The 12,907-nt window shown below is 39.6% G+C and overlaps 1 protein-coding gene across 3 annotated transcripts in view; it reads left to right on the forward strand.

Annotated features, from left to right (window-relative positions):
- The first annotated feature begins 521 nt into the window (after nucleotides 1–521).
- The window catches only part of HNRNPLL (heterogeneous nuclear ribonucleoprotein L like), a 38,041-nt gene continuing 25,655 nt past the window's right edge, over nucleotides 522–12,907 (forward strand). For all 3 annotated transcript variants that reach the window (XM_049652273.1, XM_049652272.1, XM_049652274.1), the window contains exons 1-2: nucleotides 522–1,112; nucleotides 11,221–11,339. In XM_049652273.1, the coding sequence (XP_049508230.1) occupies nucleotides 921–1,112; nucleotides 11,221–11,339 (311 nt within the window). In that variant the 5' untranslated portion in view covers nucleotides 522–920. The remainder of the gene's footprint in view (nucleotides 1,113–11,220; nucleotides 11,340–12,907) is intronic.

The following is a 12,907-nucleotide window of genomic DNA, read 5'->3' on the forward strand; positions in this document are numbered from 1 at the left end:
CACTTTTATCAGATTTTGCACACCACATAAGGCTTCTTCCTAGAAGGCTACTTTTGATGGTTCCAAACCCTTTCCTCCCCTCAGCCTCTGTAGTTTTAAGGGCTGTGCGAGGTCTATCTGCAGGGATTTTAGAGGTTTTCCTCATTCTCTTCGGAAGAGAAGTAATAAAAGCATTTAAATTAGCGGGAGGGCGGTTAACACCCGCAGCCCTGGCTTCACTGCACGCCTCGTCACCACCCGGGTTCACTCAGCGCCTGGCTTCGGGGGAGCCGAACAACGTTAACGGCCGCCGGGCAGCAACGGCTCCCGGACAGCGCGCTGCGGACGTCGCGCGCTCGGGACTGGCAGGCCAGCGGCGAGTTCACACGGCGCAGGGAGGGGGGGCGAGGCCGAGCCGTGGGCGGCACTTGACGAACAGCCCTTGCAACCAATTGGAAGCCTGGTCGACTTTTCCCCCTGCCAATAGGGAGCGGGACCCAGGCTAAGGGGCGCTTCCCGCGGGCTGCGGCTGGATTCGATCCTGCGCGGCGGCAGCTAAGGCGGGGGCGGAGGCTCGGCCTGGGCGGCGGGGAGCGGATTAGGGGAGGAGGGAAGACCGGAAGCCACAGTCGCGTCCCCATCCTTAGATTCGCTCCCCCGGGCTGGGAGCGAAGACGGAGGAGGAGGAGGGAGAGGCTGAATGTTGGCTCCGTAATAAAGGGGAGCGGCCGCTCCGGAGCCTCCTCCCGGGGCGCCCCCTCATCCCGCCCGATCTCTGCACCCCCACTGGCTCCTGGGCGCCTGGCCCCCGCGGACGGCCCGGCAGCGCAGACCTTCGCTGAAGAGACGCGGCCAGTGGCGGGGACTGGCCGGCGGCGTCCGAGGCCCGCGCCCCGCCGCCACCCCCACCCGCTTGCCCGCCGGTCCCTCCGGCCGCCGCCATGTCCTCCTCCTCATCCTCTCCCAGGGAGGCGTACGAGGAGGACCGCGAGTACGAGAGCCAGGCCAAGCGCCTTAAGACCGAGGAGGGGGAGATCGACTACTCGGCTGAGGAAGGCGAGAACCGCCGGGAAGCGACGCCCCGGGGCGGGGGCGATGGCGGCGGCGGCGGCGGCCGGAGCTTCTCACAGCCGGTAACAAAGCGCGGCGCCCTGTCCGCTGTGCCTGGCGGCTCCCTGGGAAGCAGGGCCGAGCGGCGGGGACTCGGCCCCGGGGCCTTCCGCGCGCCTCGTTGCCCTCTGCTGCTGCGCTGACCGCGTCGGGAAGCGCCGGCTCTTTTTTCTCTTCGGGGTTTTTATTCTTTGCCCTACCTGTTTCCCGCATCCCGACCGCGAACCCGGCTCCGGCCTGGCTGCAGGCCCCGCGTGCGAGTCGTCTGCCGGCCCTGAACTTGGGGAGGGTAGCCCGGCGGGGGCGGCGGGGCGGCGGGGCGGCGTTGCTTCCGCTCCCGGGGGGCTTCGGTGCGCGATAAGCTCTTTGTTAGTTCAACTCCGGCTGCTGGCCGGTGTCGGGACGCCCGGCTCCCTTCTGCCCCTGTGCCCGCAGCATCTGCGCGCTGGTCACGGTCGCAGGATGGTTGTTGCGTCGGTTCCGCCGGGGTCTCTCTTCACCTGGGTCCTGAGCAGAGCCGTAACTGAATGACAAATTACGCTCTGGAGCTCACACCCTAGTTCGCCTGGAGGTCTAATTTCAAAATTTTTACTCTTGGCAGGCATGGTGCGCATGCTTTGCTACCCAGTTTTAGGATTATTGCTCAGTACAGATCTTAGCTCTTCGGTCAAAAAAACAAGTGTTGGTAGGTGTTAACACCACCCTTATTTTCAAGTAAAACAAATCTTAAAATCACCACAGTTCATGGACGGTTTATTCCAAATTTGCCCCACGAAAGGAAGGACTGAGCTCGGAATTGGATTAAACACACCTTCCTAGATTCTTGTTGCTCTTATCAGAAACGTTAGCTGGAGGCAGAAGGAATGTGAAAATCGTCTTATCCGCAGCAAGTATTGTAACTCAGCTTCAGTTGCATGGAGACTTTAAGGAAACAAAGCAAAGCAAAAGTCTTTGCCCTTTTTTGGTGTACTTAATATGTGTTAGCGGTTTAGATGTCTTTTAAACATTTGACACATTTTAATTGATTTTTTGAAAGGAGACTTTTCCTGAAATTTAAGAAAATGTACACATATATTCTATTAAAATGTTTTTCACCCTTTATAAGAGGCCAATGATAAACTTTTTAGGTATTTGAATTTTTAAAAAAATATTTATCTTGAGATACAGGGTGGGGTGGGGGGGAGGGGCAGAGAGAGGGAGAGAGAGAATCCCAAACAAACCCGAGGGATGACGATCCGATCGGAGCTGAAATCTAGACTCTGGTGCCCAACCGGCTGAGCCACCCAGTGCCCCTAGCTGTTTGAATTTTTATATAAAAAAAATTATGGTCAGTAGTTACCAACGTTAGTTTCCCAATTTGAAACTGTGACATAGGTTTCAACACATTAGAAAAAAGGAACTTTTTCTTCTTCTAAGTTAATGTTTCCTTATAGCTAGATATGTATGACTTGATTTTTGTGCCTAGGTATTTGGCATACTCCAAATGTATCTTGGGCTTGTGCATTAAAAAATGCATGTCTTCTAAATGTTTCAGTTCAAAGCCAATTCCATTGTGGAAGTTTGGAAACAGGAATATTGTAACTGATCTTTTAGAAGGGTCAGTGTATTTCTTTTGCCACAAGTCTTGAGTTTTTTGTGCAATAGCATGAAATGTCTTAAGTGTGTTGGAAAGATACCTAAATTCTTTAATGAAAAAAAATCTTTTTTGAGAAACAGATTAAACATTAAGGCAATAGATTATTTTGCATGTTGGGAAGAAAATAATATATGCTTAATATATCCAAAGTGAATGGTATCTGGCAGTGGAAATAGTACTTGTCAGGGCTTGGGGAGAGTCAGGAGTCCTAGCTCGCATATGATCTGTGTGCCTTTGGGAAAGTCAATTCACCCCTAGTCTTGAGTTCTTTTAGTATAAAAGTTGAGCCTTTCTATACCTGAAGTTATAATTCAGTGATTAATGTAATGCAGCTTTTAAATTACCCAGACAGGATCTAATAAATGCAGATTGAGTTATAAATTTTAATTTTTGTTTATTTACTGCTATTTTGTTTCTCAGAGTGTGAATTGCTTTTAACAGTAGGAGCAGTGCTGCACTGTGAAATCTAATGAAGGCTTATTTTTCCTGTGTTTAAACCTTTTTCTTCATGCGATTTTTGGTACTATTTTGAAATTATTGCAACTATGGAAACCTGTACATAATAAAATTTTATTAGGATAGGCATTCCCTGGATAAAAGTTTAACGTCTAGTGCGTCATCAGCCAGAAGTATGGTAATTTATCTAACTGAAATGGTTTTGGCTCAACCTCAGTTGTCCTACAGTCCAGCCAGAGAAGAAATACTTTGTGGTCAAACTGTTAAATAACAGCAAATGCAGATTAGGTACAATGATGGGCAATCTTTTCAACTCAGTTGGAGGTTTGTCAAGTGCAAAGTAAGTCTTCAAGGATTTACATTATTTAGCTTTTGATAATTAAGTTTCCATGAGTGCTTTAATCTATTTAATCTATTAATTTAATCTATTAATTAGATGTAAAGAGGAAAGAAAGTATTTAAGAAAAGCCATGTTTCTACAAATGCTCCTAAGTTAAAGATGAATTGATCACTGTGAATGATCATGATGTGTTAAGGTGTATAGAGAAGTGAGTTAGTAGTTCAGATATGAGAAATAAGACACTCTTCAAATTTATGTCTTCTGGTACTTAGTTTGAAGACCAGAAATTCCTAGAGTGTTTCAGATTCACTTGCTGCATTGTTGAACAAAGCTGGATTATGAAAGTGTGTGCTGTGTATTATAAGTTACTTTATTCTTGTGGAGTAAGTGGTGGTCTTAAATTTAGAAGTCATGACCTTCAACCTTCAAGATCATATGAATAGTAAATTTCTATATCTGTTTATTTTTTAGAAAGCAGCTTGACTTCAAATATTAGGGCTCTACTTGGTGAAACCAACTGAAGAATTAAATTGAGAGGTTACCTAGAAAGATCTGCTTATATAAAGATTGATATCGATAAAAATTTATGGAATGCTAATTCATTTTGGAGACTTTCAAGTTTTTTTTTTTGTTTTTTTTTTACTGTCTTCTGCTAGTGAGTAAACAGGCAAATCAGATTGTTAAAGTGGCTTGTTTGCCGATGAGATGAAAATATAAGTTTCTCAATGTTTAATAAATAGACTTGTAAGATGGCAAAATGTCATGATAAAAACGTAGATCCTAGGATTTCTTAGCGATATATATTATGTGGAGGAGCTAGTTTGAATTTAAGATACACTATTATACTTTAAGGATCTGAATTACAGAGATGTATAGGAATATTAATGATGGTTTATTAGATGAATACGGGATGGGGGATAAGGTGAGGTCACTTTGTTAGCTTAGTTCCCACAGGAAAAGTTTAGAGGCTGACAGTGAGCATAGTAAATACACCCTGGGGAATGAAAAATCTAAAGGATGTGTGTGCCCTGGAGGTAAGCGCCAGAGTTTTAATTTTTAAGGCTTCTATAGCAATAAATGTCCTCTGTCTCTAGCTATGCTGCTGTTGTGAGGATTTTCAGGCCTTGTATTAGGAAAGAAGAGAAAGGTAGTAGGTTTTGTTATCTTTTGGTTTTAACAAGTGACTACATTTCTTCGTGTTAGTACATACAATGAAAAGAGCTTTTTAATAGACCTATAAGCCCAACCAAGGCAGGTGTTTTGGTTCTGCTACCAACAACATGCTTTGTGACTTAACCTCTCTGGAACTCAACCATCATGAGGAGGTTGGATCAGATGATCACTGTGATCTCTTAATTCATCAGAAAACAATACATGAGCCCCTTTTATGTGCCAGGTGCTGTTGTCTGTGATGGGGTTATAAAAGTAAAGAAAAAAAAAATTCCAGGGGTGCCGGGGTGTTTCAGTTGGTTAAGCGTTGGTCTCTTGATTTCGGCTCCAGTCATGATCTCACAGTTTGTAGATTTGAGCCCCAAGTTGGGCTCTGTGCTGATGGTGCAGAGCCTGGTTGAGATTCTCTCTCTCTCTCTCTCTCTCTCTCTCTCTCTCTGCCTCTTCCTGGCTTGAGTTCTCTTTTTCTTTTTCTGAAAATAAATTAATTTTAAAAATTCCATATCTAAAAATCTGTGACTCTACGTCATTTAATGCCTTTTTTTTTTTTTTTTTTTTGCCTCTGAAATTGAATACACCTTTCAAAGCTTGTAGTTTCAGCCACAGCACAATTCAGGTGAGCTTAAGCAAAACAAAAAGTTGGCCCGCGTAACTGAGAAAGCTAAGTTGTGGTCGCGGTTTCAGGCATGGCTGGATCTAGGGATTTAGATGATGTCACTGAAACTTGATTCTATATGCTCTATTTCCTCCATGTAGCTATAAAACTAGACTTGCAATTTTTATAGCTAGCAAATAGAGAATACTCTTCTCCTCTCCCCAGTGTCCATATTTATCCCTTCTGATCAACACTTTTTAGCTTCCCTAGCCCTGCAGCTAATCACTGGGCTACTTCTGAAGTTGGATAGGCATGATTGTGTGATTGAAAATACCAGTGGAGGGGCGCCTGGGTGGCTCAGTCGGTTAAGCGTCCGACTTCGGCTCAGGTCACGATCTCACGGTCTGTGGGTTCGAGCCCCGTGTCGGGCTCTGTGCTGACAGCTCAGAGCCTGGAGCCTGTTTCAGATTCTGTGTCTCCCTCTCTCTCTGACCCTCCCCCATTCATGCTCTGTCTCTCTCTGTCTCAAAAATAAATAAACATTAAAAAAAAAAAATTAAAAAAAAAAAAAAGAAAAAAAATACCAGTGGAATAATACAGAGTTCAGGGTTGTGTATGTGTTTAACCAGAAGAAGGGGGAAGGAGATCTGGGTAGGCAAAACCAGATAATCCCTGCTGCATGAGTAAAAAAGTAAAGGTTATTTTTTAAAAAGTTATTTGAATGGTATGGCTGTTCTTTTTAATTTTGTTGTGTTATGGGATCAAGTGTACCTGAAAACTTAGATAAGAAAATGAAAGGATTTCTCATATTTTGGATCTGGTGTATTGTTTCTTTAAAAAAAGAAAGACGAAGAGATGTGATTGTTTAGTTTAATTTAGTAAGAAAAATTATGTAGTTAACTCTAAGCATAGAGTGGGTTAAAAGATATCTTCAGCTGTCCCTTAAAACTCCTTTTTCCTTGGTCTATATGCAGTATCCAAAGTAAAAGGGAAAACCTTAAATACCTAGAAATACTGTATTCATTTTTTGGTATAATATTGATAAATTCTTTTTTTTTTTTAATGTTGATGAATTCTAATGCATCCAGAGAATGATTACTAGAATAGAAAAAGACACTTGAAATCACATTATAAGAGGAATGACAAGAATGGTGGTGGGGCAAGGGGGATATTTAGCCTCTAGGGTATATTTAGGTGTGGTTTGAGAAATCATTACAAATAATTGGAGGTTTGTCATGTAGAAGAGGGAAATGTAGATAAGGGTAAGGGTGCTTTACCTTTAATATTTAATTTTTAATATTTCTTTTTTTTTTTTTTAATGTTTTTATTACTTATTTTTGAGACAGAGACAGAGCATGAACAGGGGAGGGGCAGAGAGAGGGAGACACAGAATCTGGGGCAGGCTCCAGGCTCTGAGCTGTCAGCACAGAGCCCGATGCGGGGCTTGAACTCACGGAGTGTGAGATCATGACCTGAGGATGCTCAACCGGCTGAGCCACCCAGGTGCCCCAGTATTTCTTGAACCCTTAATAACTCCATCTTGCACTGTACTAGACACTTTATTTTTGTTCCATTTAGTGTAATCTTACATGATAAGGATTTTTTTTTTTTAATAGTGAAACTGAGGCTCAAAAAGGCAATTAGCTCAAGATCACTGGAGCCAGTGAACATCCAAAGATTCAAACACTGGTCTGACTTCAAAGACCATTTTGGATACAAAGCTACAAGGAGACAGATTTGGATACATACGAAGAATTTTCTAAAAATATAATGGATTGTCTCATGAGTAGTATGTTTCCTGTCACTGGAAGTGTTTAAGGAGAAGCTGGATAAGCACTTGGCAGTAGTTCTGTGTCTGGTGTTGGGGGATGAATGATTGAACTTGAGTTTGGTCTTTTTTATAATTCTGAGAGGGCAGAAGAAGGTTGTTCAGTTGCTGTTGAGCAAGTGTTATGCTGTTAAGCATGTGTTGGGCATGGAGATGTTGGGAAAACAAAAAAGCCTAATAAGGACATTGTGCCTGGCCTTTGCCAGTTTACATTTATTTTACTATGTGAAGAGGCGTTAATGGGCCCATCTCATTCCTCTCAGAAGCTTCACTTATACTCTCCTGAGCTTCCCTTCTTTTCAGTAGCGCTCAGTCTTCAATCTGCAATAGTCAAAATTAGCACTGAAAATTGGTATTATTGGAGTTTGTCCTTGAGATAACTTTTAAGGGGCTGAGAGTTTGGAATGGTATGACTAGACTGGTCGGTAGTCTGCCCAAGGGACCAAATAATGCCTCCATTATAGTTGACAGAGTTTGCCCAAAGAAGGACTAGGGTAACTAAAAAAAAAAAAAAAAAAAAAAAAAAAAAAGTGTATATAAATTGCAGGCATGTCTTCATTTGCTGGGTGCTTATTTGGAATACTGTTTTTAGTCTGACAAGTAATGGACATAAATAGATGAAGAGGGAACCTAGAAATGGAAGGACTTTGGGCTTCTGTATGAGAAAGGATTAAAAAAAAAAAAACTTTGTTGAACTGGAGAAGACATGATCAAAGTGTTAATATATGACAATGGGGCAAACAATACTCATTTATTCACCAATTTCAGACTCAGATACATAGTGTGATGCTTAAAAGAGGTAACTTTAGGGTAGGTAAAAGAAGCTGTACAGATTGCAGATTTCTTACCACCAGTATAAAGCATAAGTAGAGATAAGAAAATACTGATTTAAGAAAAGTTTTAGTATTGGGGGAAAAAGGGGGTTGTGAAAATATTGTTTGAAAAGATACCATTAATATATCAGTTTTATATTTGGAAACATCCCTAGGGTTTTTTTCTTTTTTTGTGGTCCCTCAGATGTGACTCCTTCAGGTTTTTTTTTTTTTTTTCTTTATTTAAACTACAGATGGGAAAATTTTAAGTTCAAGAAAAGGGGACATAATGTAAAGATTAGAGAAATCTCTATGAATGGCAGATGAATTGAGTGGAAATAGGGAAATACAGTGGATACAGGGTATGTTTTCTGCCTTGAGGTTGAGATAATCATATCTTCCCCTAAGTACCATATTGTTTGCATTTAATAAGTTCCTACTTCTGAAGAATGACTTTAAGTCTGGAGCTATTCCATTTAGGAAATGTAATTAAATAATAATATATTAAAATTAGATATTTTTGAGGGATTTTAAAATTGGTCCTGAGATCCATTTCTTTGTGAGAAGACCAATTTGAAAAATAGTCATATTTTTTTTAGCATTATATTCAAGACAGTGGCTATCCATGATGGGAAGGGAGGTAGGAGATGTATTCAACTATTGGGTAGTGTTTTATTTATTAAAGTGGTTGGTGAGTTAATGACTATTTATATTGTTCCTCATACCTTATTATAGGCCTTAAATACATAATAAAATAATTTCCCAACTTTTTATTCTGAGAAATATTCAATTACATATGCCCTTCACCTAGATTCAGCAGTTTTTAACATTTTGCCATTTGGGATTTTATCTCCATATGTGTATATCTATATTTATATACATTTTTTCACCTAAACTGTGAAAGTTGGAGACATGATGACAGTCCATCTTTAAATGATCCCAGCTTTCCTAAGAATAAGGATATTCTTATCACATAAACATTACTATTATTATAATGTTACCTAAGGCAATAAGTAGTTCTATTACATAATATAAAATCCTATCTCTATTTAAATTTCTCCATTTGTCTCTAAAACATATTTCATAGTAGTTTTTATCCATTATAAAATGAAGACTCAAATAATGCCTTTGTTGTCTCTCTCTTTTTTAAAATGTTTATTTTTGAGAGAGCACGAGCAGGAGAGGTACGGAGAGAGGCGGGGATAGAGGATCTGAAGCCAGCTCATTGCTGACAGCAAAGAGCCCCATGCAGGGCTTGAACTCACTAAGGGTGAGATTATGACCTGAGTTGAAGTCCTTCGCTCAACCGACTGAGCCACCTAGTCACCCCTGTTGTCTCTTTTTAGCTAACCTGAAATCCTCCTTCCACTATTTTTTATAGTAGCTTTTTGAATAGTCTTGGCCAGTGAAGTTTTCTTTTGCACTTTTACCTTTGCCAGCAGATTTCTAGGGATCAACTGAGAGGACTGTCTTATTTCTTGACTTCTGTTGTTGTCTGATTATTTTTAGAGTAAAATTTGTTATTTATACTTTAAATATATTTAAATATATGCTCTACATTAGGTTTTAGCTATGATTTAGAACTCTTGTATAGTTGTCCATTTATGCTTAGTAGTTTAATGATGACAGTGCACATTTGGTTGTTGAGTTTCATTTAGGGAAAGAGTCTCATTTGTTAAGGTTGTAATAGTGTTGGGTTACATAGTGTACAATCAGAATGATTTATTTCAAACTTAGTGGCATGTAATGAATATCTGCTTGACTCAGCATAAGCAATTCAAATGAAATTCCAAGTATTGGATTAATATTTGCAGAGGACTAAATTTATTTGTTGAATTTGACGGTAGTATAAGAGAGTAGTCCCATGGTTACTTTATATTTTTAAATCAACTCTTTAAACTGTGACATAACATTTTTATTGGCAGTGCACAGGACTGTTATATTTTTCTAACAGTCTTTATAATATTATAAAGAGAAATTGGTGAGTCTTTTAAAATAGCCATAAAGACATTTAATTTTCTTAAAATAATTCTTAAGTTTTAATGATAAAACATTTATGCTTTTAGATTAGTCTGTTTGTAGGAGAAAAAACTTTTCATTTAATAGATTTTGAGTGTGTGTGTGTGTGTGTGTGTGTGTGTGGATCGTATATGGAAGTCATTTCTGAAGTGATGCAAGAGAGGTGCCCAGTGGCTAGTTGTAAAATACAGATTTTTGTCTTAATAAAACTTCAGGGGAGCCTGCGTGGCTTAGTTGGTTAAGTATCCAACTCTTGATCTCAGCAGGTCTTGATCTTAGGGTCATGAGTTTGGGCCCCGAATTGGGCTCCACACTGGGCATGGAGCCTACTTAAAAAAAAAAAAAAAGAAAAAGAAAAAAAATAGAACTTGGAAAAAAAAAAGAACTTGAATAAGTAAATGATAGAGCCATTTTCACGGTCAAAATAATTCTCATACATAGTCCATATACGTGTATTTTAAAACTACCTCCTGGGTGTACTCAAAAGATACAGAGTATTCCAGAGAAGCCCAGGAAGGCTTGCATTTTTGAGCACTACTTGTTCATCAACAAAGATGGTACCTTGTACAAATTTAAGCTGTCAAGTGTGCTGCTTAAGTAAGCACAGTAGCTTTAAGTTAGTGTGGGACGAGATAACCAATTAAACAAGGACAAAAGATGATATAAAGTTTGTAATCTTTGTATTAAAGAAACATTTTAAATTGGGATTTTTTTTTTTGTTCATTTGGACTACTTGAGATTTTGATATTTTGTAATGAAATTATCAGTATATGATATAATTCCAGTCATAACATACTCTGCATCTGTTGAAATTTTTTCTGAGATTTTATTGCAGTTGAAATAAGTTATTAATTTATGTTGTACTTCTTTTTATTTATTTTGAGAGAGAGTGTGCGTGCACAATGGGGGAGGTGCGGAGAGAGAGGGACAGAGAGAATCCCAAGCAGGCTGTGCACCTTCAGCACAGAGCCTGACGCGGGGCTCAAACCCCACACTGTGAGATCATAAGCTGAGCTGAAACCAAGAGCTAGCCCTGAGCTATCTAGGCACCCCTATGTTGTACTTCTTATTAAGAGAAAATACCCCCTTCTAAGAAATCAAAATTTTCATGCCTAACAATCGATGATTTTTTTTCTCAGGTCCTTTTGCTAACTTGTGAATGCAGTTTGGTTTGGAATTTTTTTTGATGTTTGCTTTTTAATGCAGAATTGAATCTACTATAGATGCAATTTAGACCTTTAAAATTTTTAACTAGAAATTATTTTCTTTTGCTAGGAGGCAGGTGGAAGTCATCATAAAGTTTCTGTTTCACCTGTTGTCCATGTTCGAGGACTCTGTGAATCTGTGGTGGAAGCAGACCTTGTGGAGGCCCTGGAGAAATTTGGGACAATATGGTAAGGACCCTAGGGACTTCATGCAGATTGAAAACAGTATAGTAAAACAAGCCTTGCTTGCTTGCTATAATATAAGCTTTGATGTTTGACCATAGTATATATTAAGTTTGCCTGTGACAGTATTTCTTTAGAACCTTTTAAGCCTCTTATTTTTTTCCTTCCTGGGATGACGCAGAGATGTATTTTTGTGGATCCATGATCACCTATCACTCCCCAGCCAGGCTATATGCAAAATGGGTAATTTCATCTTTTATCTGACTTTCAAAATGAGTCCATGACTCCTTGTTAAACACTGCTTTCATGTTTGAATGAGTTTACGCCCTTCATCTTTAGAGTTTCAGGTAGCGGTACTTAAATACTGATTTGTTGTTGTTTATTTTGGAATGTTTAAGAATTAATTGGCAACTAAAAGTGAGTAGATGAAGGGTAGGCATTATTTGCCTTAGGTGTGTGCTGCCAGGAGTTCTTCTGCAGATCATGAGAAGTCAGTGTTTTATCCTAGTTTCTTTTTGTGTTTTGTATTCACTCAGTCTCCTCCTTTCTCTTCCATAGTTAGCGTATGCTTAAGAATATTGACTCAAATGAAAATATAATCAGAAAAGTGAATGTACTGCCAAAAATAGACACTCAAAAATTCTTTCTAAATTATTTTTGGAGTGTGCCCGGCTGTTGTTCTCTTATTAGTATGGATAGTGTAGAGTTGATTTTATTTTATTTTTTCCTTGGTGAATACGTTGGTTAGAGGCATCAGAGACACAGTCCAAGTCAAAATACATAAACAGGGGAGAGATTTCAGTGTATTTGCTGAGATAACTTGATTGCTTCAATTTTATGGAAATTTATGTGGAGTTTTGGGTATTGAAAGGATGCATAAATAGATGGTGAGAGAGTGAGCAGAGATGTCCAACAGAAAGGAATCATTGCCTCAAAGGAATAGTAGAGTTAGGTGACACCTTCCATCATGGCATCTTCTTTAATTTCTTTGATGATCTTACAGAGAGGTGGGTGACGTGGCAAACCTGTTATCCTCAACTTATGCACCTTAGAGACCACTGTTACGTATTATTATTGGATGTACAGATTGGCAGTCCACATGGGCAAAGGAAAGTCCGTTTCTTGAAATGTCATTCAGATGACTACATCCCTATTTAGTCATTTGAAGAGGATATTGGAAATTAAGTTTGTCGGGAACATTATATATTGAAGCAAACTTAGACCTTATTTAGATTTGCACGTTGGTACTAGACTAACCCTGTGGGTTGCAGTGTCCTATGGGATTAGAAAGAGATGGTTATTTCTGGTTTATTTTTTATTTGGTAATTTTATTTTAGGCTTTTAAAGTGATTTCTTTAAAGCCAAGAGATACTGGAGTCCTGTCAGAAAACAGGTCGACGAGCAAATACTGGTGGGAACTTTAGAGCAATCATAACTATATTGACATTTTTATGTTAATTATGACACGAGATTTGAATGTTCGGCTTTAAAGAAATAGAACTATTTGTGGAAGTTGTTGAATTATTTGAATCACTTCTTCTTCTTTTTTTTTTTTTTTTAATGTGAATCACTTT

This window comes from Panthera uncia, assembly GCF_023721935.1.
Source record: "Panthera uncia isolate 11264 chromosome A3 unlocalized genomic scaffold, Puncia_PCG_1.0 HiC_scaffold_12, whole genome shotgun sequence".
In the NCBI taxonomy this organism is placed as follows: domain Eukaryota; kingdom Metazoa; phylum Chordata; class Mammalia; order Carnivora; family Felidae; genus Panthera; species Panthera uncia.